Raw genomic sequence first — 27,849 nt, forward strand, 5'->3', positions numbered from 1 at the left:
TCTCCTTTTCTGTCTGGGACTCCTGGGCTTCTTTCCTCTCCATTTTCTCCTTCTCTAGGTTGTCCACAATGTTCATCCTCCTGGCCCTGTGCTCATGGTCCGATGCAGCGCTGGCTTACAGGATCTTCGGGAATGTATCATCCCAAGTCATCTTCTTTCTCCTCCTTATCTGGGCTCAGGTGTTCTATGGGTGTGGAGGGGGTGACCCTGAAGGCCGCAAGGGCAACAGCTGCAGATACAACGCACACAGGTACCATTGTCAGCATATTCACTACAAAAAGCAAAAACTTAAGATGCAGACCTCACTCTCCTTGGTCCCTAAAAGTTGTGAGCACTACGTTCTTACTTCGGCTTGGGATGGCTTGTGCACCTAACTCATCACAGCACCAGCCACAGCGAGTATTGGCATGCTGGAAGTTCGAGACACGAGAAGGGAATTGCTCGGCTCATGATTCTAGTAGTGCAGGGCAACTGCACTGAATACTCACACCATGTTCCACAGGTGGGGTGATTTTAGCTGATATCTCATTCCTGAGGGTAACAAAGGCATAAAGCTCACAGCTGCTGCTGGCGTCCTGAAGCCACCCAGGCTCATATGCTGCTAGCCTGCGTACTGCAATGGTGCCTTCTGAAGTTATTCCTGAGTGGCATGGGAAAGTGCCCTACCACGGAGGAAGAAATAAGGCAGCCCTCCCTAGAAACCTTCGGCAGAGGATTGCAGGGGACTTCCATGGAAATGTCATTGAGATTTCAGAAGGATTCAAGGGACATCTCTGTGTACATAAACAAATAGCTCCACGTGGCTCCCCTGCCTAACTCTAGAGAGGACTGAAAAGCAGTTAGCTTCTAACAAAAGGTCAAAAGATGGTGTCCTGCTATTTTGGAGGTGTCCCTGTAATTGAAAATTTATCTACACGGGGTGCTTACCTGAGGTTCCTTCTCCTGCATTGGACTTGCCCATGCTCGACTGGTGGGACTGGCTGGACTGTAGTGGAGTTAAATCAGGTCCTGGCTTGCTGTGCAGTTGGATCTCCCAGCCGCCTGTCCCCCATATTCCTCCTCCTCCTCGTCCACCACCTCCTGTCCTCACTGTTCACAGCAGGGGCCTGTAATTCAGGCTCCTCAGAGGTATCCACTGTGCTGTTGTGGTAGTGGTGGGGTGTCCGCCAAGGATGGCATGCAGTTCTTTGTAAAAGCAGCAAGTCTGCAGCTCAGCACTGGATTGATTGATGGCCTGCCTGGCCTTCTGGTATGCTTCCTGCAACTCCTTGGCTTTCATGCAGCACTTCTGCTGGTCCCTGTCCTACCCCTTCTCCTGTATCCCCCGAGCAATCTGCTCATAGATGTTGTCATAAATATAAAGGGGAGGATAACAACCTTTATGTATGCAGTAACATCAAATCCCTCCTGGCCAGAGGTACAGAATCACTTACCTGTAAGGGGTTAATCAGTTCAATTAACCTAGTTGACACCTGACCACAAGGAACAATGGGGAAAGAAGATACTTTCAAATCTGGGGGGGGGGAAGGGGGAAGGTTTTGTTTGTGCTCTTTGTTTTGTTCCCTTTTGGGACAAAGAGAGAGACCAAGCAGGTAACCCAGCTCCTACTGAAATGATACCTCTAAAATTACAGAAATTGTAAGTAATAGCAAGGAAATGCATTAGATTATCTTTTGGTTTAGCTTGTGAATTTTCCCTATGCTAAGAGGGAGGTTTATTCCTGTTTTGTAACTTTGAAGTTGAGCCTAGAGGGGAATCCTCTGTGTTTTAAATCTTTTTATTGCCCTGTAAAATTACCTTCCATCCTGACTTTACAGAGGTGCTTCTTTTACTTTTTTCTTTATAATAAAGTTCTTCTTTTAAGAACCTGATTGGTTTTTAGTGTCCTAAAAACCCAAGGGTCTGGTCTGTATTCACCTTGTTAATGTATTGGTTGGGGTATTATTCTCAAGCCTCCCCAGGAAAGGGGGTGAAGAGGTTTGGGGGGATATTTTGGGGGGGATAGGGCTCCAAGTGGCCCCTCCCTGAATGTTTGTTTAAAACACTTGGTGGTGGCAGCAATACTGTCCAAGGACAAGGAAAAGAATTTGTGCTTTGGGGAAGTTTTTAACCTAAGCTGGTGGAATATAAGCTTAGGAGGTCTTTCATGCGGGTCCCCACATCTGTACCCCAGAGTTCAGAGTGGGGAGGGGACCCTGACAGATGTCAATCATTTATGCGGCTGGTTCAGAGCTGTGTCTGCACAGCCTCTTCTTCCCACAGACCCAGGAGACCCAATATCTCCTGTTTACTCCAGGCCGGAGCATGTCTGGAGCATGTAGCCAGCACTATCATGATCATTTATGTTCTGTTTTGCTCTGTTTAATGTTTTCTTTTCCTTTCTTTAACAATAGAATGACCCTGGTTAATAAGTGGGATAGTTGTGTTTTGTTTTAACTGTGGTATTACCTAGAGTATGTAAAAGAGCCCCCAGGACTAGGTTGTAGTCATCAGAGCCCTGGACTGGCCGTGAGAACAATGGGAAAGGGCTGGCCTCCCATTTCTTGTTTCTCTCGATTAGATGGTTTTAGTAATTTTAGGATACAATTACTTGGTGCTCAACAATCTAAACCTCGCCCTTTCCATCCCCACCCCCACTGGGCTGGGGTGCAGAGCTCCCCCAGCAGGATGGAAAGGCTTTGTATGGCCTGTCCAATATAATCACAAAGGGGAGGAGTGGGGCCTGAGCACAAGGCGTCAGGAGACTTTGGTAAATTCCAGTTCTGCAGCTGGGTGATCTTAGGCCAGTCACTGCCCCTCTCGGCATCCCTTTCTCCTCCCTCCAGTCTGTCTTGTCCATGCAGATTGTGAGCAATTTGAGGTAGGAATTCACTGTGTCTGTGCTACATCAGAATGACAGGGCCCCCCAGTCTCAAATCAGGTTCTGGGCAGCGCCTTGCACAATGGGGCCCTGATTCCTGGTAGGGAGCGGTGAAGCATGTGGCACAATGGGGCCCTGATCTTGGTCAGTGGATCTTCCCCCAGGAATACCACTGCAGGCTTCACCCCTGCTCTCAATTCCCTGTCCCGTCGCGCTCCAAACTCACTCAGTCCTCCCAGCATGATCCCAATGGAGCTGAGATTGGCGAATCCACAGAGGGCAAAGGTCGTGATGGTTTCAGCTCGCATCTAAACAACACAACAGCAGGTGAGAAGCACCGTAGAGATGTGTCCCCGGAGGAGCCACTCCCAGTGATGTACCCCACCCCCCACACTGACCCTGCTGGCCTCAGCTTGTGTGAGACAGTCAACACCGAGAAGCCAAGGCCCCGGAGCTGACCCTGAGCAATCCCACGGTGCCAAATTGGCCCTTCCCTCTCCTTCGAGCACGGAGGAACAGCACAGTGCGTGGCAGCACTCACCCTGGGCCAGGGGCTTGCTCTCCTTGGCCATGCAGGCCCTGACCTGTCTGCCAAGGCAAGTGCAGCTCAGCGAGTGTGGAGCAGCCTTTGCGCTGTCTGTGTGGCCCCTGGACCTGCCGTGTGGGGACTCATGTCAGGAGCAATCAGAGACCCCTGTCCCTGCTTGCTGGCAGCTGGCACTCCCAGGGAGCCTGCAGCCCTCGCCGGGCAGCCCTGGCTCTCTTTCTGCCTCAAGCCTGATGCAGGGCCAGGCTAGCCCTGTCTGGGCAAGGAAGTCTGAGACACTTGGCAGATTGTTTCTGAGCTGTGCTCTGATCCCCCCATCCTCTCCTCCCTGCAGGCCACCCCAATATTTCCCTCTGCCCAGACACAGAGTCCCCCCAGCTCAGCTTGCTGCCCTTCACGCCTGGTGCTGCAGTGCGAGCTGCTTGGCCCATTCCCCAGGGTGGCAGCTCATGGCTCTCACCGAAATCCACTGCTTGCGACCCCCGCTCCACTCCTCCAGTCCCGCCAGCCGGTTCTTCTTGTACGTCGACAGCTGCTCATACGCCACAAACTCGTTCAGGAAGATTTTGATGCCTAGCAGCTCAGCCACAAGAGGTGAGTCTGCCCAGTCTGCCCCCATGAGGAAGGCCACAGGCATCAGGATGTAAGAGCAGATTATCTGGGACAGAGCCCCCGGAGATGGTTAACACCCATGTGTGTTTGACCCACAACCTGCCCCCAGCTGCTCCATTGCATATCACCCTCCTGCCCAGCGCCAGCCTGCGCTGGGCTCCTGGCGGTGCTGTGCTGCAGCAGACCCCTAATGGGAACAGGAGAAGCATCAGCCCCGTTTGGCTCTATCTTAGGCAACTCATGGCTTAGGGGGCAACAGCCTCTCTGTGCTCACCTGGCAGGACTAGGCTTGCCAGGTGTCTGGTTTTCAACTAGAACACCCGGTCGAAAAGGGACTTTGGCGGCTCCGGTCAGCACAGCTGACCAGGCCGTTAAAAAGTATGGTTGGTGGCGTAGGCAGGCTCTGTGCCTGGCTCCTGGGAAGCAGCCACATGTCTCTCCGGCTCCTAGGCGGAGGTGTGACCGGGAGGGCTCCGCGCGCTGCCCCTGCCACGAGCGCTGCCAGGAACTGCAGCCAATGGGAGCTGTGGGGGCGGCACCTGCGGGCACACAGAGTCCCCTGACTGCACCTCCACCTAAGAGCCAAAGAGACATGTGACCACTTCCCAGGAGCCGCCTGAGGTAAGTGCCATCTGGAGCCCACACCCAATCCTGTGACCCAACCCCCTACCCCAGCCCCGAGCCCCCTCCGGCACCCAAATTCCCCCCAGGAGCCTGCACTCCGTATCCCAACCCCAAGCCCCCTCCCAAACCCTGAACCCCTAATTTCAGGCCTCACTCCAGAGCCCATACTCCCATCCCAGAGCTTGTACCCCCTCCCACACCCCAACCTTCTGCCTCAGCCCGGAGGCCCCTCCCACACGCCAAACCCCTCAGCTCCACCACCCCCCATTCTGGAGCCCCCTCCTGCACCCCAAACCCCTTATCTCCAGCCCCACTCCAGAATCCACACCCCAGTCCCCTAACCCAGTCTGGAGCCCCCTCCTGCACCCTGAACCTTTCATTTCTGGCCCCACCCCAGAGCCCAAACCCCTCCTGGACCCCAACTCTCTGCCCCAGCCCAGTAAAAATGAGTGAGTGAGTGAGTAAGGGTGGGGGAGAGCAAGCAATGGGGCGGGGGGATGGAGTGAGCGGGGTGGAGCCTCAGCGGAGGAGCGGGGCCTCAGAGAAGGGGAGGGGCAAGGGTTGTTCAGTTTTGTGTGATTAGAAAGTTGGCAACACTAGGCAGGAGGAGGGGCAGCTTTTTGCTCTGCTTTGAGCCGGGGGGTGGGTGGGGAAATGCAGAGTGCAGGAGGGGTACTTTCAGGGGGAGGTGAAGGCCATGGGAGAAAGGGGCACGGTGGCTGTGGCACAGGGGAAGCACTGCAGTGGGCGAGGGAGAGGGCAGAACGAGGAGCGCGGAATGGGGCGAGTCCGTACAGGTGTGGGGCTGCCCCCAGGTGCTCAGCATGGCAGTACCTGGAACGAGAGCTCCTTGATGTTCACCATCTCCCCGAACCAGGACAGGGCAGCATTGATGAACTTCAGCACAGCCAGGAAGGCAATCAGGTTGGCTGCAATGTTAGCGACCAGCCCCACGGAGGCAGCGGCGCCATTGCTGGCAGCTTCCAGGATATTCTGCTCAGCCCTGGTGGTACAAGGAGAGCAGTCAGTGTGAGGGACTCCCGTGGTGCCAGCTGGCAGAGAGCTCACTGTTCTTTAAAAGCAGCTCATGTCAGACCTGACAAACTCACTATACCTAATAATACACCATTATCATGGGACTGATCCATAAAGGGTCGCATGTGAGGTCACTTCTCGGCACTCAGAATCACTATGAGATGCCTGTACAGGTAATAGAGAAGGGCTAATGTAACTATACTGAAAATTACATCCCTATGGTCTTGCAGTGAAAGAGAGTCACCAAGAACTCGTATTTCTTGCGATGGCCTCTCCCTGGCTAGCTGATTACATCAGATATGTCTCAGCTTTGCACCGCTGAAACAACCAAGGCAAGGCAATGGAAAACCATCAAACTATAAACATCGCAACCACATGGCAGTGACCAGGAACGGCTGGGTAGCAAGGGGCTGGGCCTGTCTGGGAACAGAGACAAAGGATTGAGTCAGTGTATTACAGGGTGGGGAAAGACTCTGCATCCATTCACTGAGGTGGTACCTTGACTAGTTGGATGCTTCCTGTACTGAGCCCTGCCTCCTTGGGGCCAGCAAGTGCTGCAAAAGACCGAACTTTGGGGTGAGAACCTAGGAAAGGGAACTCTTCGCAAGTGTAGGCCCGAGGTCGCAGTTATGATTTTGTTGTTCGTAACCATTAGTTTCTATCACTCACACTTGCTTCTATTTGAATCTCTATTCTCTCTCAGATACAGTTCCTTTTGTTTTACTATAATTGTCCTCGGCCTTGGCTACACTGGCAATTCACAGCGCTGCACTTGCTGCGCTCAGGGGTGTGAAAAAACACCCCCCCTGAATGCAGCAAGTGCAGCGCTGTAAAGTGCCAGTATAATCAGCGCCTGCAGCGCTGCATGCTCGCTCGCACCGCTGCAAGCTATTCCCCTCGGAGAGGTGGAGTACTTGCAGCACTGCGAGAGAGCTCTCGCAGCGTTGGCGGCGCGACTACACTCGCGCTTCACAGCGCTGCCGCTGTGAATCTGCAAGTGTAGCCAAGGCCCTCAAGTGCTGTATGTGGTACAGGACTGGTAGGCTGACTAGGGGACACTGCTCCTTTGGGACCAGAGGGTCTGGGATTTCTGAGAGTATCCAGTGATCAGGGGCTGGACACCACAGGGGGACACTTTGAAAGGATGTGGGGGCTGGAGTGCATTGATTGTCGACCTGCAGGGCGAAGGCAGGGCTGGTGTAGCCCAGAGGAGAGTGTTTGAGTCGGAACCCAGTGTTCATGGCACAGTGCAGGCTGAAGGGGCAGATGAGGTGGTTGTGACGTTGCACCCCATAAGGCTTTATGCTTATGAATGTATATATGCCATAACTGGAATATGTTTTATGCTACATATGCCATATAACATATCTATGTAAAGGTTATGATCTACTGAAACTATTCATCCTATTTGTATGCATGTGTCATTTTTGTGTTTGAAGTTATGAATATTGGCTGTAGCCTTAGTAAAGCATTTGGTCAGCTTCTTGAGAAAGGAATGTGCAAGTTAAGTGCCCAATCAAGAAGCACTTAATGGACAATGGATCTTGGAAGGTTCCAATCCACATAAGAAGTCTACTTGAAGACGTTCCAGGTAACATGTGAACCATGGCTGCTACCTGTAAGTTCTGAGTCATGCATGGACACGTGACTTGCCCATGTGACTCCAAAACTCCATCTCGTAGCTGGGATTCTACACAGGGGGAGGGAGGGGTGTTCACCCATAAGAGAAAGTCTATTTAAGCCCCTGGGAGACCCCTCCATTCTGTCTTCAGCTGGCTAAAGAGAGAGCCTCTCAACCCCCAAAGATACCTGAAAGAAACTGGAACAAAGGACAGTAACTACAGGGGGTATGAATGAATGCTGGACCTAGACTAGAAGGAGACTAGTCTGTAAAAGGAAGCTTACTGGAATTCCTCTGAGGGTGAGGTTTTTATCTGTATTCAGTTTTCTTACTGTATTAGACATAGACTTGCATGTTCGATTTTATTTTACTTGGTAATTCACTTTGCTCTGTCTGTTAAGAACATAAGAAAGGCCGTACCGGGTCAGACCAAAGGTCCATCTAGCCCAGTACCCTGTCTACCGACAGTGGCCAATGTCAGGTGCCCCAGAGGGAGTGAACCTAACAGGCAATGATCAAGTGATCTCTCTCCTGCCATCCATCTCCACCCTCTGACAGACAGAGGCTAGGGACACCATTCCTTACCTGTCCTAGCGAATAGCCATTAATTAACTTAACCACCATGAATTTATCCAGTTCTCTTTTAAACGCTGTTATAGTTCTAGCCTTCACAACCTCCTCAGGTAAGGAGTTCCACAAGTTGACTGTGCGTTGCATGAAGAAGAACTTCCTTGTATTTGTTTTAAACCTGCTGCCTATTAATTTCATTTGATGACCCCTAGTTCTTGTATTATGGGAATAAGTAAATAACTTTTCCTTATCCACTTTCTCCACATCACTCATGATTTTATATACCTCTATCATATCCCCCCTTAGTCTCCTCTTTTCCAAGCTGAAAAGTCCTAGCCTCTTTAATCTCTCCTCATATGGGACCCGTTCCAAATCCCTAATCATTTTAGTTGCCCCTTTTCTGAACCTTTTCTAGTGCCAGTATATCTTTTTTGAGATGAGGAGACCGCATCTGTACCCAGTATTCGAGATGAGGGCATACCATCAATTTATATAAGGGCAATAATATATTCTCAGTCTTATTCTCTATCCCCTTTTTAATGATTCCTAACATCCTGTTTGCTTTTTTGACCGCCTCTGCACACTTCGTGGACATTTTCAGAGAACTATCCACGATGACTCCAAGATCTTTTTCCTGACTTGTTGTAGCTAAATTAGCCCCCATCATATTGTATGTATAGTTGCATTACTTTACATTTATCCACTTTAAATTTCATTTGCCATTTTCTTGCCCAATCACTTAGTTTTGTGAGATCTTTTTGAAGTTCTTCACAGTCTGCTTTGGTCTTAACTATCTTTAGCAGTTTAGTATCATCTGCAAACTTTGCCACCTCATTGTTTACCCCTTTTTCCAGATCATTTATGAATAAGTTGAATAGGATCGGTCCGAGGACTGACCCTTGGGGAACACCGCTAGTTACCCCTCTCCATTCTGAGAATTTACCATTAATTCCTACCCTTTGTTCCCTGTCTTTTAACCAGTTCTCAATCATGAAAGGACCTTCCCTTTTATCCCATGGCAGCTTAATTTACATAATAGCCTTTGGTGAGGGACCTTGTCAAAGGCTTTCTGGAAATCTAAGTACACTATGTCCATTGGATCCCCCTTGTCCACATGTTTGTTGACCCTTCAAAGAATTCTAATAGATTAGTAAGACACGATTTCCCTTTACAGAAACCAAGTTGACTATTGCTCAACAGTTTATGGTTTTCTATGTGTCGGACAATTTTATTCTTAACTATTGTTTCGACTAATTTGCCTGGTACAGACGTTAGACTTACCGGTCTGTAATTGCCAGGATCACCTGTAGAGCCCTTTTTGAATATTGGCGTTACATTAGCTAACTTCCAGTCATTGGGTACAGAAGCCGATTTAAAGGACAGGTTACAAACCTTAGTTAACAGTTCCGCAACTTCACATTTGAGTTCTTTCAGAACTCTTGGGTGAATGCCATCTGGTCCCGGAGACTTGTTAATGTTAAGTTTATCAATTCATTCCAAAACCTCCTCTAGTGACACTTCAATCCGTGACAGTTCCTCAGATTTGTCACCTACAAAAGCCAGCTCAGGTTTGGGAATCTCCCTAACATCCTCAGCCGTGAAGACTGAAGCAAAGAATCCATTTAGTTGCTCCGCAATGACTTTATTGTCTTTAAGCGCTCCTTTTGTATCTCAATCATCAAGGGGCCCCACTGATTGTTTAGCAGGCTTCCTGCTTCTGATGTACTTAAAAAACATTTTGTTATTACCTTTGGAGTTTTTCACTAGCCGTTCTTCAAACTCCTCTTTGTTATTACATTCTTGCACTTAATTTGGCAGTGTTTATGCTCCTTTCTATTTGCCTCACTAGGATTTGACTTCCACTTTTTAAAGGAAGTCTTTTTTATCTCTCACTGCTTCTTTTACTTGGAACCATTTAAATCCTACTTTCTATATTTAATAAAATCACTTTTTACTTATTAATTAACCCAGAGTATGTATTAATATCGGGGTGGGGGGGGAAACAGCTGTGAATATCTCTCTATCAATGTTATAGAGGGCGAACAATTTATGAGTTTACTTTATACAGGGTAAAACAGATTTATTTGGGGTTTGGACCCCATTGGGAGTTGGGCATCTGAGTGTTAAAGACAGGAACACTTCTTAAGTTGCTTTCAATTAAGCCTACAGCTGTTAGGGGACATGGTTCAGACCTGGGTCTGGGTTTGCAGCAGGCTAGTGGGTCGGGCTCACACCAGGCAGGGCACTGAAGTCCCAAGCTGCCGGGGCAAGAAAGCAGGGGCAGAAGTAGTCTTGGCACATCAGTTGGCAGCCCCAAGGGGGTTTCTGTGATCCAACCCTCCATAGTGGCTATCTGGTGTGTTGGGAGAGAGCATTTATGGGGACACATGTTGCAGGGCTTGAGGCAGGGCTAAGCACAGCATGGGAGTGGCATGTGTGCAGGGTGGGGAGAGCCAGGCTGGCTGGGTTGGTCACGGCCAGTTGTGCCAGGGTAGGGCAGGTTCTGGGCATGGCGGGGCAGGGCAAGGCAAGGTAGGGCATGTCCAGATTCAGGATATGGCAGGCAGCGCAGAGTGGGGCAGGCATTATGGGGCAGGGTAGGCAGCACAGGGAAGGGTTGGGCAGAGCAGGGCAAGGCAGTGCAGGGAAGGGCAGGGCAGGGCAGGGAACGGAGGGGAAGGGAGGGGTGGGGCCAGGCCAGGCTGGGCAGGGAAGGGTGGAGTGGGGGAGGGCAGGGAAAGGCAGGGTGGGGGCAGAACCAGGCTAGGTGAGGCAGGGCCAGGCAGAGCAGGGAAGGGCAGCATGGGGTGGGGAAGGGCAGGGAAAGGCTGGGGGCAAGGTCAGACTGGGCAGGGCAGAGCCAGGCAGTGTAGTGTGGGGCTGTGACACTTCTCAGGGCACCAGGGTTGTGAGTCACCTTGTTGCCACCTGCCCCTACAGCAAGGGAGTTTCGCCTGTGCCAGCTGGGTGTTAGCGCCTCCTGCCCTAAGCACCGCATCACTCACCCTCTACTGAGCTTCACGCCTTCCTTGCTCTTGAATTTGGATTCTTCTACTTCCGGGTAGACCAGCTTGGCCATGGCGAGAGCACAGGGCGCGGCCATCACAGAGGCAGCGATCAGCGAGGAGGGGTCGATCTGCAGCACACACGATGGGGACATTCCCAGTGGTTAACCCTGGCAAAGCATGTGCAGGAGTGCCTGCCAGCAGGATGCATGGGCACCCCGGTGCCCCCAGCTCAGTGGGCGCAGAGCACACTAACACTACAGGACCCTGGTGTGAGTGGCAGGGGAGCAGTGACAGGAGAACCATGGGCACCCCCAGTTCTCACCATGGCTAGGAAGGGAGTGATCGGCTGGGTGATTCCTCCAGACGCTCTGTGCCCAATTGCTCAGCCCATTCCTAGGGCCTGGCTGCACATGTCCCACCCCCAGCCTCAGCTCCGCTGCCCCCAGGACAAGAATGGCAGCAGCTGGTGCTTACAGGCTTCAGGTTGGGCATCCAAGAGACCCCATTCTTGACCTCCAGTCAGCTTCAAGCAGGGACCTGGCTAGCATGGCTCTTGACTAGATCTGAGCTCTGACCCTAGCTGTGCATCTCCAGGGCCCATCTACACTACAGAAATCCAGGTGATGCAGTCTCCTAGCCCTGTCACATGCAGTTCCCAAACACAGAGATAAGATATTCTGCCCACACAGGTCAGAGCAAGGTAGGGTGACCAGATGTCCCGATTTTACAGGGACAGTCCCAATTTCTGGGTCTTTTTCTTATATAGGTTCCTATTACCCCCACCCACCTACCCCATGTCCTGATTTTTCACATTTGCTGTCTGGTCACCCTGGAGCAAGGGGAGCTCTGTACAGTACCTGCCAGCACAGATACAGACTGTGGCACCCAATAGTTTAGTCTTTTGGGGTATGTCTACACTGTAATGAGACACCCGGGGCTGGCTTTGGGCTCACAGGGCTCCGGCTAAGGGGCTGTGTCATTGCAGTGTATACATCAGGCTCTGCCACCCTCAGGGTCTTAGAGCCCAGGCTTCAGCCTGAGTCCAAACGTCTACACCGCAATTAACCAGCCCTGCAAGCCTGAGTCAGCTGGCACGGGCCTGCCGCGGGGGTCTAGTTGCAGTGTAGCCTCCGTCCCAGCCCCAGGGCTGAGCCCACCCTGAGAGGAGCCAAAGAAATCCATGGAATACCCCCGTGGGATGGGCTTGCTGGCTCTCCTGGCAGGGCAGGCAGGGCTGTGGATGGGTGCCGTTCCGGTGCATCCTGGCGAACTTTACATCTGGCTGAGGGCAGGTCTGTCTCATACCAACGCCCCAGCCCCTTTGCCTCCCCGTGGCAATTCTTGTGCCAGTCCCCCTACGTGCTAAGACCCCTGCGCAGACCCTATGGCAGGGGTGGGCAAAATACACCCCGGGGGCTGCATCCAGCCCTCCAGATGTTTTAATCCAGCCCTCAAGCTGCTGGGGAGTAGGGTCCGGGGCTTGCCTGGTTGCGCCTCCGCGTAGGAGCCAGAGGGGTGACATGCCGCTGCTTCTGGGAGCTGCTTGAGGTAAGCACTGCCTGGAGCCTGCACCCCTGACCCCCTCCTGCATTGCAACCCCCTTCCCCAGCCCTGGTCCCCCTTCTGCCCTCCGAACCCCTCGGTCCCAGCCCGGAGCAACCTCCTGCACCTCCAACCCCTCATCTCCAGCCCCACCCCAGAGCCTGCACCCCAAGCCAGAGCCCTCACCCCGCACCCCAATCTCCTGCCCCAGCCCGGAGCCCCCTCCTGCACCCTGAACTCATTTCTGGCACCACCCCAGAGCCTGCACCTCCAGCTGGAGCCCTCACCCTCTCCTGCACCCCAACCCCCAATTTCGTGAGCATTCATGGCCCGCCATACAATTTCCATACCCAGATGTGGCCCTCGGGCCAAAAAGTTTGCCTACCCCTGCCCTATGGCATACATGCTGCGAGAAGCGTAGGCCCAGATATTCTGTTGCCACCTTTCTAATTGCTGGTAACCGGACCCCAAAGGCTCCATCCCACCCCAGCCTCTTCCCCCAAGGCCTCGCCCCTTCTCTGCTTCTTCCCGCAAGCCCTGCCCCCTTCTCCACCTCTTGCGCCCAAGGCCCTGCCCCCGTTGCTCGCTGGATCGTCTCAAGGAGCCTGCCTGCAGGTAGGAGGTGGCTGCAGCTGAGCAGGGGCTGGTGCAGGATGATCCGGTGCCTCTCCCCACCCCGTGGTAACCGGACTTTTGGTTCAGGTGCCATTTACCAGGCACCTGGACATCCTAAATGGTGCCCGGACACAGAAGCCAAAAGCCAGCCTGTCTGGGTAAAGCCTGGCCAGGTGGCTGCCATGCCTGGATATCGCTGCCAGCACTGAAGCAGGGGAGTCTGGGTGCTGACTGCTGCGCTCACCCCAAAGGACATGTAGGCTCCCATCACGCTGCCGGCAATGGTGGCGAAGCCCCCGGTCATCACTGCATGGACTTCTGAGAGAGTCATGTCCGCCAGGTAGGGGAGGACCAGCAGCGGGGCCTCTGTCTGCATCACAGAAAAGGCAATGAGGGTCCAGCTGATTCACAGAACAAGAGATGCCTCCCTGGCCATCTGTGCCCTGGGGGTTCATCCCACAGCGTTACCCTGGGGGCACATGGCTCCCCAGGGATCTGGGGGAAGTTTGAGCGCATCCTCTGGAGCAGTGAGCAGGCTAGATTGGTCCATAGCACACACTGCAGCACAGCCTCCCAGGAGCCTGCCCTCTGACAGGGGAAATGGGACTGGGGTCTGGCCTCCATCATGGGGCTGAGACATGCATCTCCAAAGGGACTGGGAGGGGCCTGGAGGTCGTGGAGAGAACCCTGACATCTCTGCATTTCCTGGCTGTAAGGGCTCAGGAGAAATACCACACAGCAGCTGCTCCCTGCTGCAGGGCATGGCTCTGTATGGAGGGCGGGGGGCACTCTGCCCCTTGCAGAGGGTGTGCAGTGCTTAGTGGTCATGTCCTGGTGCTGCCCAGCCTGAGGGATGCTGGGTTGCCTCCTAGAAGCTCTTACCTGTCCTACAAAGATGTTTCCTGCCACACTGAGAGTCTCGGTGGGCGTAGTACCCATGGTGATTTGCAACAGCCAGGAAATCTGCAGGGAAGCAGGCAGGGCTCAGCCTCAGGACAAATCCAGGACATTTCACAAAGGCTTTTCCCCCAGTGGCCAGACCCTGCCTGGCTGTGGGCCCAGATCCAAGATGTGCTGCCTGAGGCAGAGATCCAGGGATGAGTGCTCTAGTACCAGGGCTTTGCGCAGCCCCACAGGAGCTCCTGAGAGCTCGGGACAGCCCCTCTGGGGCCGAGTCCTATGTTAATACAAAGCTTCCATCCATGTGTTCCCCTTTCGTAAGGATTCCTGCTGCCCCAGCCTGCCAGTGCCAGGAGCTTCTGGGACTTGTGTGGGTGCTGCACTGCGAGCAAGTCTAGGTTATTTCAAGGGGGGACAGGGGGACAGACTGGATAGTGACATGAACACTGGGGCACCAAGACCTGTACAGCCCCAGCAATATGTGGGAGGAGCAGGTCCTACCATCAATCCCCCCTTGTACCAGAGCTGCAATCCCCCGAGACCCAGGGCTTGGCCTTACCTTCAGGATGAGCCACTGCATGAGGCCAGCATAGTAGAGAACGGACATCACACAGCTGAAGAACACGACAATCGGTAACGCCTGCAGGCAGAACAGCAGCGCACAGGGTCAGCACAGGGGCCGAGCAGGGCTTGCTGGGAGCCCGTGACAGAGCACAGGATGAAGCCCCACATCTTGCCCGAGTGCCTGCAGCTGGGCATGGCATGACGCAGAATCAAGAGCTCCGAATAGTCCACAGGATGGCCCTAGGGCTCCGGCAGTGCTAGGGCTGCATGGCTTGTAGAAGGAGGATCTCACAGTACCAGCTCTCGCTGCAGGCACAGAATGGCAGAATGAGAGCCAGGGCTGCTCTGCATCTCATGCCCCCCCTCCCCTGGGTGGTGCCAATGGCCTCCCCTCGTAGGCCTGGCAGGATGACCCAGGCCAAAGGAAAGCGAGTTCCTAACACCCACTGTCTTCCCCGTGACCCACGTGCTGACCTGAAAGGCAAAGGCCTCGTTGATCAGTCTGTCCCCAAAGACGAAGCCAGAGCCAGCGGTGGTGTAACTCAGGAAGATCTGTGTGGGGAGATGGTACATGTTGGGGAGCAGTGCTACAGAGAATATGCCACAAGGCCTCTTCAGTCACGACTGTCACGGGGAAGCCCCCAAGCCCCCTTCCTCACACAGTGCTCTAGCCCTGCCTGGGGATCACAGCAACAATCCATCCTGCCCCAGTGTGCACTGCACGGCATGGGGAAGCCTCTGGAGCCTCTGCCCTGGACAGAGTGGAGGAGGGGGAACTGGAGGAGAGCCAGGAGTGTAAGGGAGGTGTCAGTGGCCTGACAAATGATCTGGAGGCAAAGGCTCCAGCAGCCACCAGGGACTTCATGGCAGCATCGGGGTCTCTGTGGCAAGGAGTCAGGCCCAGATAAAGGGAATGGGGTGGGAGGCTGCCTCCTGGGTGCCAGAACACTGAGGGCAACAGGAATTGGGGAGCCCCCACTTACTGACAAGTTTATGGGAACCAACAACATGAGAGAAGGGCCAAAGCCTGTGGGGCCCCAGGACAGAGGGAGCCGCTTTTTGCTACCACTGAACAAGGAAGTTTACTAGTCCTAGCCCTAGAACTGTTCAGCCTTCCTCTGCTTCTCTGCACTGCTCCTGCCCAGAGCCAGGCCCACTCCTTGCTCGGCTTCCTGCTACAGATAAAGGAACAGCTTGTCACGCCAGGTCTCCGTGACAGCCTGGCCTGCAGGCTATTGGCCAACACCAGCTTAAGCTTCCATCTCCTGAGCAATAAAGAATAGTTAGAACCTAGCCCCATGCCCGCCCACCTGGCCCCACCTCCACGCCACTCCTCCAGCCCCACCCCTATCCTCCACCTCAGCCCCAGCCCTACCTTGATCTTCCACCCCCCACCCTCCCAGCCCCACCTCCATACACAACCTCACCCCAGCCCCACCTCCACCCCATTCCCACTGCCACACTCATCTCCACTGACTCCAAACATGCCCATCCCACCTCACCTCCATGCTCTTTTCCCGCTCCACCTCAAACCTCCCCTACCGTCTGGCAGCAGCGCACTCGGTACCTGGATCTGATTGCCAAGCCACTGGAATGCTTCGAATCCAGGATTCGTTCTGATTATAAAGATCCCAAGAACAAACTCCAGGCCAAGGCCCCAGAAGACGGCTCTCCAGGGCACCTGGGACCAAGACCAAAGCAGTGCTCTATGTATTGAGTCCCATCATCTTCCCACTCCAACCCCTAGCCTCTGTTAGTCATATACGACTCTAAGCCCCACTGTCATTTCATGGGAGGAGCCAGCAGGCACTTAGCTGCCATGGTGATGGGTGTCATAGAAACCCCCAGACAGACAGCAGGTAGGACCAGGTGAGGGATGTGAGTACTGACCCCACCATGCTGGGCTGAACGAGCCTCTTGCAAGATGCACTTCCCCCCTTCTCTGAAGGGATCCCTCCAGTCCAGAGTGAGCCTCCCACCTCTGTTTGGCTGACCAGGCCCTGGCCAGTGAGAGGCAGGGCTTTCTGAATATCCCATGGGCTCTAGTGCACTCTGAAAAAGCGGGATAAGGAGGTGGAATGGGAGGAAACCAAGGAGCAGACAGAGAGAGAACAGAGGAAGGGGCCAGGAAGACAGACAATGAGATGGTGCAAATCAGGGAATGAGGGCCAGGGGAACAATCCCTCCATGTAAGGATACATCACCCTTTGCACACATGCCAGGCTCACTCTCAGAGGTTCTTTGCTGTCAATGGCTCTGCATCACCGTGACCCAGAGCAGAGCCTGACCCACTGAACAAGAAACAGGTGGGGGGGAGGGGACAGAATTACAGAGGTATTTAGGCACCTAATGTTTCAGCTAGGCACCCAGTGGGATTTTCAAGATTACCTACGCAGGTGAGGTTAAAAGTCAATGGGACTTGGGTGCTGAACTCACTTCGGTGCTTTGTAAACCCCACTAGGTACCTATCTGCATCTAGGGGTGCCCGACCCCCTTGTAACTCTGGCCCTAGGTCAGTATTTCTGTCCCCACTGTGGGTGGAGGTCGATGGGGAACTTATTGCCCAAGCTCAGAGGCGTGTCACCCAGAGAGCCAGAATCTGGGCTCAAGAGTGGGTAGCCTATGCTCTGTTCTCTGGCCATGCTGCCTCTCTGATCTCTGCCAGTGAGCTCCACTGGCTGCACGCCCTCCCCCTTTTCCGCTGGTGCCCCAGAGGCTTCTTCTATGGGGCACCAGGAGATAACAAATGCAAACAGAACAAGAGGGTGCATGCTCCCAGAGACAACCTCTGCCTTCAGCCCCTAGGACAAGCCAGAGCTGAGCTGGTCAGGGAGACCTTCCCATGGAGAAGCAGCATCTGCAGCATTGGCCCAAGCCAGTCCTTCCTGCATGGAAGTGCAGAACCCAAAGGAAACACATCCACTTACTGCAGCATGGTGCTTGGAGCAGGCAAAGAGGAATAGAACAAATGCGCAGAGGCCAGCAAATGAAATCAGCTGCTCTGGCCTTTTGGAGGTGTCCAGAACCAGCCATGTGACCAGACCAACCAGAATGGCCAGCCAGAACACCCTGCAGGGGAAGAACCAGACAGCAAGTTGGCCAGGTGACGTGGCTGCAGGAACTCCTGGCAGCATGAGGATCAGTTCTCCCCCTCCAGTGAGATGACAAGGGCTCAGTGCCAGCAATATGCCGCTGACACTCTACTTGTCCCTCACCACACACAGTCACATCCTGTCCCCAAGCTGGCCCAGTGGCAGCGGCTGGTTGAAGTTAGCCCCAAGGAGGAGGGAGGTCATGCTGAATGGCTGAGGAATATTCCTACAGGAGCCTGCCATCTCCTCTCGTTGGAGAGGAAGACCCCCAGTTGGTCAGGGCAGTCTGCAGTGTAGAAGACTCCTGGGTGCCTTGCTATCACTGAGCTCTCACAGCAGCATCCGCAGGTGACACTTTCTACCATTCATGGCTGGTAAGGAGACTCCTTCCCAACCTGGCAGATGATGACTTGGCCTCAGCAATATAAGATCCTGCTCAGGTCAGCGTCAAGTCATGCCAGAACACTGTCCTGGCACTTTCCTAAGATTTGGAACGGCATTGTGATACTTCTGCTGGACCCGGTCCAAGTGGCTCCTTTCTCTCCATTGCTGCAGAGCATCCTCCAAGCTGTCAGGTGTGGGTGCCAGGCCCAGGTGGAGGCTGCTCAGTGGCGGGTCAGCACAGAGGGAGCCAGGATGCTGCGACCTGGACAGCAGAACCCCTCACAGGGAGCAGGAGTCACGCAAAGGTAGGGGGGGATGCGGGGATGGGATGTGCTCTGTGGGGAGTCACCCTGCTTCCTTGGGCTTCTCCCAGCACTGTCCTTATCCCCACCTCTGCCCAGCTCCCCCACTACCATCCAGCTTCTGCTCCCTACCAGGGCCTCCCACTGACTACTGTTCCAGCACTTGTGTTTTTAGGACTCCAACACTGCCTCAGGTACCTATCGGCTGGTTAGCCTGACATAGACCTTAGGCAAAATCATGGAGAGGTTGACATGGGATGCACTCAGTAAAAAAGTTAAGGGTGGCAGCATAATTAATTCATAGATTCTCAGATTCCAAGGGCAGAAGGAACCAGAGCTCATCGAGACTGACCTCTGATACAGCACAGGCCAGAGAACTTCCCCAAAATAATCCCTAGAGCAGATCTCTTAGAAAAACATCCAGTCTTGAGTTAAAACATGTTAGTGATGGAGAATCCACCATGACCCTTGGTAAGTTGTTCCAATGGTTAATTACTCTCATTATTAAAAATGTACAGCTTATTTTCAGTCTGAATTTGTCTAGCTTCAACTTCCAGCCATTGGATGATGTTAGACCTTTTTCTGCTAGATTGAAGAGCCCATTATTAAATATTTGTCCCCATGTAGGTACTTATAGATTGAGATCAAGTCACCCCTTAACCTTCTCTTTGATAAACTAAATAGATTGAGCTCCTTGAGTCTCTCACTATAGGGCAGGTTTTCTAATCCTTTAACAAGTGTTATGACTCTTCTCTGACTCTCTCAAATTTATCAACATCCTTCTTGAATTATGGAACCAGTATTCCAGCAGTTGTCACATCAGTGCCAAAGACAAAGGTAAAATAATCTTTCTACTCCTACCCAAGATTCCCCTGTTTATGCATCCAGGGATGACATTAGCCCTTTTGGCCACAGCGTCGCACTGGGAGCTCATGTTCAGCTGATTATCCACCACACCTCCCAGATCTTTTTCAGAGTCACTGCTTCCCAGGATAGAGTCTCCCATGCTGTAAGTGTGGCCTGCGTTCTTTATTCCTAGATGTATTCATTTACATTTAGCCACATTAAAACACACATTGTTTGCTTGTGCCCAGTTTACCAAACAATCCAGATCGCTCTTGTATTAGTGACCTGTCCTCTTTGTTATTTACCACTCCCCCAATTTTTGTATCATCTGCCAACTTTATCAGTGATGATTTTATGTTTACTTTCAGGTATTTCTCTATTTACATTTACATTGAGACCTAACAGTTAGCCATCTTTTAATCCATTTAATGAGTGCCATTTTAATTTAATCTTTCTAGGGTTTTTTAATCAAAATGTCATGTGGTACCAAGTCAAATGCCTTTAAAACATCTAAGTATATTGCATCAACACTATTACCTTTGTCAACCAAAATTGTAATCTCAGCAAAAAAAAAAAAAAACCCACAAGTTAGTTTAATAGGATCTATTTTCCATAAGCCAATGTTGATCGGCATTAATTACATTACCCTCCTTTAATTCTTCATTAATCAAGTCTCATTTCAGCTACTCCATTATCTTGCCCAGGATCAATGTCAGGCTGACAGGCCTTAATTATGGGAATCATCCTGTTTACCCTGTTAAAATATTGGCAGAGAATTAGCTTTCTTCCAGTCTTCTTACACTTCCCCGGTATTCCAAGACTTATTGAAAATCAACATTAGTGGTCCAACAAGCGCCTCAGCCAGCTCTTTTGAAACTCTTGGATACAAGTTATCTAGACCTGCTGATTTAAAAATGTCTAACTTTGGTAGTGCTGTTTAACATCCTCCTCAAATAGTAGTGGATTGGAAAGAGTGTTATCATCATCATCCTCATATGTTAAGACCTGTCTCATCTGTTTTTTCCCAAATACAGAATAGAAATATGTGTTGAACACTTCTGCATTTTCTGCATTATTATCGATAATGCTACATTTCCATAAGGTAATGGACCGATGCCATTGTGAGGATTCTTTTTGTTCCTGATATACTTTAAAAACTCCTTATTATCCTTAATTCTGCTGACCATAGATTTCACCTAGTGTCCCTTTGATTCCCTTATCAATTTTCTACATTTCCTAGCTTCTGATTTATATTTATTATCATCAACTTCCCCTTTCTTCTTTCTATCTATCTATCTATATTATTTTTTAGCTGCCTTCATTACCCTTCTAAACTACATCAGTTTTTTAACCAGTATGGCCTTCTTCAGTGATGGGATTGTGGGGTTTTGGGGTCTCTAGTAAGATGTTCTTAAACAATTCCCAATAAGCATTCTCCTTTTTCTGGTTAAATTTAAATTTGTCCCAACTGATTTGGCTCATAATTGTTTCATCAGCATTGTGAAATTGGCCCTTTTAAAGAACTAGGTATATATATATTACTCTTTTGGAATTTATTCTGCTTGCACATTATAAATGTGATCAAGTCATGATCTCTTGTCTAAAGTACCATTAATTTTTAGTTCTGTGATCAGTTCCTCTTTACCTTTCAAGACAAGGTCGAATAAAGAATTCCCCCGTGTTGGCTGCAACACTTTTTGAGTTAGGAAACTGGCATCTATAATGTTTAGAAATTCCAAAGGTGTTTTAGTCCTGGCAGCATGAGACCTCCAGCATATTTCACTCAAACTGAAGTCTCCATGATCACGTAGCTTTTCTTCCTACACATTGAAGATAGGTGGATAAAGAGCTAGTCATTCTATTCCCTAGTCATTTGATGGTCTGTAGCAGACACCAACTAATATCCCATCTTGTGTTTTATCTATTAGGATATTCATCCATACATATTCAAATTAATTTTCTTCTGAATTATCAGTGACTTGGAAACAGGTAATACCATTTTTGACATAAAAGGGGAGGGTAAGTGGCCCTCTAATCATTGCTTTTCACATTCCAATCATGGGAATCACTCCACTAGGTTTGAGCAATACCAACAAAATAAAATTTATGTTTATAAATGAGCAATTCCAGCTCCTCTTATTAGTTACCCTGGCTCCTAGCATTGGTATTTAGGTAATCTAAGAATGTCTTCTCTTCATGTTCTTTGATCCTTGACTAATTTTGCTCTCAACATCTTGATTCTGTGCTAAATAAGTTCTCTTCCCTCTATTTTAATACCAGTCAACATGTCTTTATGGATAATAGATCTGGTCAAACAAACTAATCATCATTTTTTGATGAGATCACAAGTTTAGCTCATAAAGGTAAGTGGGCTGACATAATAGACTTAGATTTCTGTAAGGCATTTGACTGAGTCCTGTATAAAATTCTGAATAAAAAAAATCTACCACATATTAAATGGATTAAAAAACTGGTTAAAGAGTAGATCTCAAAATGTAACTGTAGTAAACAGGAAATTGTTATCTAGTGATGGTATTTCTATTGTTTTCAGTGTAGTGCTATTCAATATTTTATCAATGATTTGGAAGAAAATATAAAATCATTGCCAGTGAAATCTGCAGACGACACAAGAATTGGTGGAGTGGCAAATAATGATGGGGACTGGTCAGTTCTCCTGAGTGACCTGGATCACACGGTAAGGTGAGCTTATTGCACAATAAGCGTTTTAACACAACCAAATGCAAAGTCATACATATTAGATCAAAGAACTTATAGCACCTTTAAAGTCCTGGAAAGCGGGGACTCGGAAAAGGATGTAGGGGCACAGTGGAAACCAACTGAACATGAGCTCTCAGTGCAATACTGTGGCTAAGGGAGTAAATGTGATTCTTAGATGGATAAACAAGGTAACATCAAATGGGACATGGTACGACATCTGTATACTGCACAGAGGAGACCATTGCTGGACACTGGGTCCAGTTCTGGTGTTCACACTTCAAAAAGGATATTTAAAAATTGGAAAGAGTTAAAAAAAGAACCAAAGGAATGATCTGAAGTCTGGAAAATCTGCCCTACAGTGAGAGACTAAAGAAACAGTCTATTTAGTTCATCGAAAAGAAGGTTAAGAGGTGATTTGATCACAGTCTGTAAGTGTCTACATGGGGACAAGTAGCCTGACCAAAGCCAATGAGACCACTGGGGTGCGTCAGGGACACTTGTGTGAGCAAGGGTTGCACCGCAAGGCAGAAAAGTCCAGGAATTACCCATAGTGCCCCAGGCACAGGGACCAAGGTGGGATGTTTGCTCTTTGAACGAATACCCCATAGTGGAGATCAGCTTCCGTCGAGGAAGAGATGGGGATCGTTTGAAGAGACCTCTCCAATCAGTAGGGAGAGGCATAGTGCATCTTATCACAATCTCTCTTAGCACACCTGCAGCGGCTGTCAGATCCCATCCCGGAGAAGCCGCTAGGGCCACATCTGTGCAGGAGTGTGTGCCAGCATGTGTCTGCCGGATTCAGCACAGCTCCCAGCCGTGAAATCCAGCACAGGCCCAGTTAGTGCATGCCCACAGAGATCCTCCGTGTGTGCCCACCAGCCCAGCTGTCCCATGCCCATTGGGGGTGTGTGTGCACACTGACGTGATGGAGACCCAGTGCACCTGGTGAAACATGCAGCCCAGCGGAAAGCTGCTTTCGGTGGATAAAGTGTCTATTGCCAGACTCACCATTTTAGCCACGGCCAGGACTTCAGGCAGCATTTCTGACAGGGGCTCAGAAGCTTCGTCAGCTTGGCTCCATAGTGTTTCTGAATGAGGCCCCAGCCCACAAAGAAGATGACCAGAGCAGTGATAACGACCAAGGCGATGGCTCGCTGGAAGTCCAGCCAACAGGCAGCAATGAAATAGGCCAAGTACGCTGAGGAGAAGCAGGGCAGAGGCAGTGAGCGGCTTCAGGGGCCTGTGGGCAGACTCAGCTCTCACAAACCCTCCCTTGTCTCCAGCTATTCCTCCCCCATCCCTCACCACACAACCCCTACCACTGCAGAGCAATCCCACAGCAGTCAAGCGAGCTGGCTTGTGGGCGTGTAGTGACCAGCCATTCCTGGGGGCTGGAGGGACTGACAGGAAGGCAGAAGTAGACATCTCTACATGTTCACCGGGTGGGGTGGGGGGAGCAGGGTCATGCTATTCCAGGCCTAGAGATGCCTGAACTCCCCGTGAGGAGAAAGTCTGACAGGGATCAACGGGGAGAGAATGACACAGGCCCACTGCAGCTGGAAAGATGGGAGATGGATGGGCTCAGGTGCAACCTTTGTGACAAGGTGTGGATGCCCCCCTTGCTTGGGACACAGAAATCCAGACTAGCCCAAGGTCTGGAGAACATGCTGAGGGGGTGAGTCCACTTGGCTGAGGAGGGGTTCTTGGTTCTAGTGTCTTTGATTCCCAGGGAGGATCGCCCACACGTTGTGAGAGGGCCTGACAGTCTCACCTGCACACAGGAGGCCCAGAAAGACCTTCCGGAGCACCTTGGTGTGAGCCTTACACACCCTTCTGGCCCGCGACACAGGCTGTGCTGCACGCCTGGGGAGATGCAAACAGAGACACCGACGCGCACACAGGGTGCTTGCCGAGCAAAGCTCCCCTGATTCAAGAGCCACTTGTTCCCAGCAGGAACTGCAGGATCCGGTGCAGCCTATTCACACCCATTTATCTTAACTAGCCTCCCAGCTGCAGGCAGTCACACAAACACCTCCAGCCTTCCTGGGATTTTAGGAAAGATGCCTCCCCACTACTGCCCCACATTGCCCTCCATAGGCACAGACTCCATGGGAGCTCTTGGGCTGGAACACCTGTTGCCGGTAGACCACATTTAGAGATCTATGAGTGCTGCTGCTCCCAGAACAAAGAGAGATGGCTCTTTAGCTCACATGGCAGAGGCTTATGCTTTTATATCCAGAGAGCCCCAATTCAAACCCAAGAGATGACCCAGACAGGGACACTGTGCTATCTGTTATCCTGGACCACAATCTACTCCTAGAGCCAGGATTCTTGATGCAGCTGAAATGTTCCAAGTGTAGACAAGCCCTTAGTGTGAGGTGACGGCTGGAGTGATGCTATGTTGCAAAGCAGTGTGTGCAGAAGACCATGGGAATGTCTACACTGCAATGAAAGCCCAGGGTTAGTGAGACTTGAGTCAGCGGACCCTGGGTTTGAGAACCCGAGGCTTGAGCATCTACATTGATTGCCAACCCTAGGTTAAGAATTTTTTAACCCAGGCCCGAACCTGGGGATCCAGCATCCACACTGCAGTACACAGCCCCACGTCCACCCAACCATATTCCAGACTTCCTAGCACCCTCCTGAAATGTGGCCGCTCTAGCCCTTTGTTCGTGGTACAGCATGGGAAAACTTAACGGTCCACACCGCACATACAGGAAGTTTGAACAGCCTGCCAACACATCCTGCCGAGTTAACATTTTGGTCCGCGTGCTCCCTGCAACCGGAGCCAGCAACATGGAGGAGTTGACACTTTAAGAACTTCTCATGTGGCCTTTCACTCCTGCTTCAGGACACAGATAGCGCTTCCGTGAGCCACTGCTGGGCAGTTCAGTGGTGTTTTCTGTCTGACAGAGCTAGTGATAGAGCAGGAGGAGGGGGAGGACACAGACATGGCAAACTCAAACTGACTGATGCTGCTCATGACACTCGGTACAGTCGCTGATGCTCCCTACATAGACCAGAACAGGGCCACAAGCACAGACTGGTGGGACCACATCGTCACGCAGACCTGGGATGACCAGCAGTGGGTCCAGAACTTTTGCATAAAGAAAGGCACATTTCTGGAGTTTTGGGAGCATCTTGTCTCGACTCTCACGTGTAAAGACACATGTGTGAGGGTGGCCATGCCAGTCCAGAAGCAGGTTGCTGTAACCATATGGAAGCCGGCTACCCCAAGCAGCTACAGGTCCATTGCCAACCAGTTTGGTGCTGGAAAGTTGTCTGCAGATAAAGTGGTGGCGGAGGTTTCTGAGGCGGTCAGGCATGTCGTTTATCCCAAGGTCAGGGCTGGCTCTAGGCACCAGCCGACCAAGCACGTGCTTGGGGCGGCACCTCAGAAAGGGCGGCCAATGTTGGGGTGGCGGGGGGCACTCGAGGGGTTTTTTTTGTTTTGTTTTTTTGTTTCGGCCGGGCAGCGCAGGGGTGTTTCGGCAGTGTGGCGTGGCACGGCGCTGGGGGGGGGGGGGGGTTCGGCGGGGCGGTGCTCTTCTTTTTTGCCTGGGGCGGCAAAAAAGTTAGAGCCGGCCCTGCTCAAGGTGACGGGCATGAAAGATATTCCTGAGGGAATCTCTGGCTTTGAGAGCATGGGGATTCCAAATTGCGCCAGAACACTGATGGAACCCATGTGCCCATAGTTTGCCCTCCTCAAGAAGCACGAGTACATAAACTACTAAGGGCGCTACTCCATAGTTATGCAGGCCCTCATTGACCATGGAGGCCAATTTAAGAACATCAGTGCTGGCTGCACTGCAAATGTTAGATGCCAGGGTTTTCCTCCAAGTGGGAGTCTACATTCATAGACAGGCTGGGACACTATTCCCACCACATGATGTTGTTATAAATGGAGTTACTGTCCCCACTGTTGTTTGGGGACCCCACGCAAATCCCCTTTTTGCCTTGATTTATGAAACCATACCCTTATCTCCGAGGCCCTGGCCAGCAGGTGTAGAACGGTGGGTGAATGTGTGTTATAGACTCAGAGGCTCATAGACTTTAAGGTCAGAAGGGACCATTATGATCATCTAGTCTGACCTCCTGCACAACACAGGCCACAGAATCTCACCCGCCCACTCCTATAACAAACCCCTAACCTATGTCTGAGTTATTGAAGTCCTCAAATTGCGGTTTAAAGACCTCAAGGTGCAGAGAATCCTCCAGCAAATGACCCGTGCCCCATGCTGCAGAGGAGGGCTGATTGAAATCCCACTGGTGATGTTTACAGACTCGTTTGGATGCCAGTGTCATCAATGCTGTCTGCATTAGTCTGGCTTGCTGTGCTCTTCATAACCTTTCCCCTGAATGGACCTATGACAGCGAGTAGCCGCTGAACCAGCACACTCAGCCAGAGAGGGCACCTACCACAGCTGGAGCTGGGTGCACCCAGGCAACAGAAATCAGAGATGGACTTGCATGGCCCAATGGAAGAGGCAGGATAGTATCTTTATGAATGTGCTTGGAGGGCGGGGGGGGGCATTGATTGCTTCGGGGGGGGGGGGTTGATTGTTATGCATTTTTGACTGACATGACTGCTTATGAAATGAAGCTGGGAGGAGAAACTGTATGGATTGATGTAAATAATTGATGTATGGATTGATGCAAATAGCTGTATTGAGACATGGGTTTTGCATAAAACCTCCTAGCTGTCCCTGATCATGTGTTCACTGTTATTATTTGATATACACATTATCTGATGTGTTGCAGTGATGGCCGTAACATTTCTTTATAAAATAAAAACCTTTACTTTTACACATGTATTGGAAAAGTACAATATGAAACCATTGCCTGCCAAGCCAGCTGCCATTACTCCCCAAAACACCAACACCACCAAAAGCTTTAGAAGTAACCAAGACCAAAGTGCATCACCAAATGCAATCAGTTGAACTATGCATGAGACATGCCTTCCACACTATTGAATGGCCCCCCTTCCTTCCTCCCCCATTCTCCTTTCCCTTCCTTCCATATTTGCTGGGCGCTTGGCACCGGGATGGGAATGGAGGCATACACAGAGAAGGGATTCAGCACTGAGGACTGCATGGGACACATTAGCTGTGTCCGACCTCTCATATGACCCGATCGTATGAGCCACCCAGCCGTGGAGTTGTCCAAGCTGTTCCTGTTCCAGGATCTGCGAATCAAGTGCTTGCTCCTGTGCTGCTACCCTGTCCCCAGCTATGCAGCCAGCTCGAGATTTTCTGCTCACTCTCGGCATGTTTTTCCTCTGGTCGCAAGCCCCTTTCCCCTTGGTACTTGACCTGCTTGTTGGCCTGTCCAGGACTTCAACCATAAGTTCTTCACAGAAATCCTTCCTCTTGGAACAGTGCATGAAGGTATGTTGGCCCAGGCTTTTGCAGTGTGGGCGAGCTGTGAGATACTGCACTTTGTAGAGGTTGAGGGACCTGGAATAGGACAAGACACAGAGGGGTACTGTCTCCAATAGCTTGGTGCAGGAGAACAAAGACTCATTTTGGAATTTCAAGGACAGAAAACATGACTTTTTGAAACTGAACTGCAATATATTGACAGAAGGCTGCTTCAGCCCACAGAAGCTCCCTGGACACAGCCGAGTTAATCGCAGTGCAAGAAGTGCTTGGTAATGAGCGACAAGGGATGGATCACTTGATGATTACCTGTTCTGTTCATTCCCTCTGGGTCACCTGGCACTGGCCACTGTCAGAAGACAGGATATTGGGCTAGATGTACCTTTGGTCTAACCCAGTAGGGCCATTCTTATGTTCTTATAATCTTATGCTGAGAGCATGGTAAGTTAAAAATCACAACATTTAAAAAAAATTTTTTTTAAATGGAATTTGGAGGAGGTTGATGGCCAGGCTGTTGGTGGGAAATCAGGTGTGTATGCCTCTGAAGTGCTCAAATGTATGGTGAGTGAACAGCACATCTATGAGTGGAGTGAGCTGGCGAGCTACCAAGGTAGCCCTGAAAAATACACCT

General features: G+C 51.1%; 1 protein-coding gene across 1 annotated transcript in view; it reads right to left on the bottom strand.

Moving 5' to 3' along the window:
- LOC117884257 (sodium/nucleoside cotransporter 1-like) overlaps positions 1 to 27,849 on the bottom strand; it is a 53,558-nt gene that overhangs the window by 10,957 nt on the left and 14,752 nt on the right. Inside the window, exons 4-15 of the mRNA XM_034784501.1 lie at positions 23,612 to 23,703; positions 22,849 to 23,038; positions 17,426 to 17,567; positions 16,066 to 16,179; positions 14,973 to 15,050; positions 14,494 to 14,574; positions 13,917 to 13,997; positions 13,279 to 13,404; positions 10,875 to 11,005; positions 5,478 to 5,646; positions 3,868 to 4,065; positions 3,087 to 3,168 (exon numbers count right to left, since the gene is read on the bottom strand). Of these exons, the coding sequence (XP_034640392.1) occupies positions 3,087 to 3,168; positions 3,868 to 4,065; positions 5,478 to 5,646; positions 10,875 to 11,005; positions 13,279 to 13,404; positions 13,917 to 13,997; positions 14,494 to 14,574; positions 14,973 to 15,050; positions 16,066 to 16,179; positions 17,426 to 17,567; positions 22,849 to 23,038; positions 23,612 to 23,703 (1,484 nt within the window). The remainder of the gene's footprint in view (positions 1 to 3,086; positions 3,169 to 3,867; positions 4,066 to 5,477; positions 5,647 to 10,874; positions 11,006 to 13,278; positions 13,405 to 13,916; positions 13,998 to 14,493; positions 14,575 to 14,972; positions 15,051 to 16,065; positions 16,180 to 17,425; positions 17,568 to 22,848; positions 23,039 to 23,611; positions 23,704 to 27,849) is intronic.

This window comes from Trachemys scripta, chromosome 10, assembly GCF_013100865.1.
Source record: "Trachemys scripta elegans isolate TJP31775 chromosome 10, CAS_Tse_1.0, whole genome shotgun sequence".
Taxonomy (NCBI): domain Eukaryota; kingdom Metazoa; phylum Chordata; order Testudines; family Emydidae; genus Trachemys; species Trachemys scripta.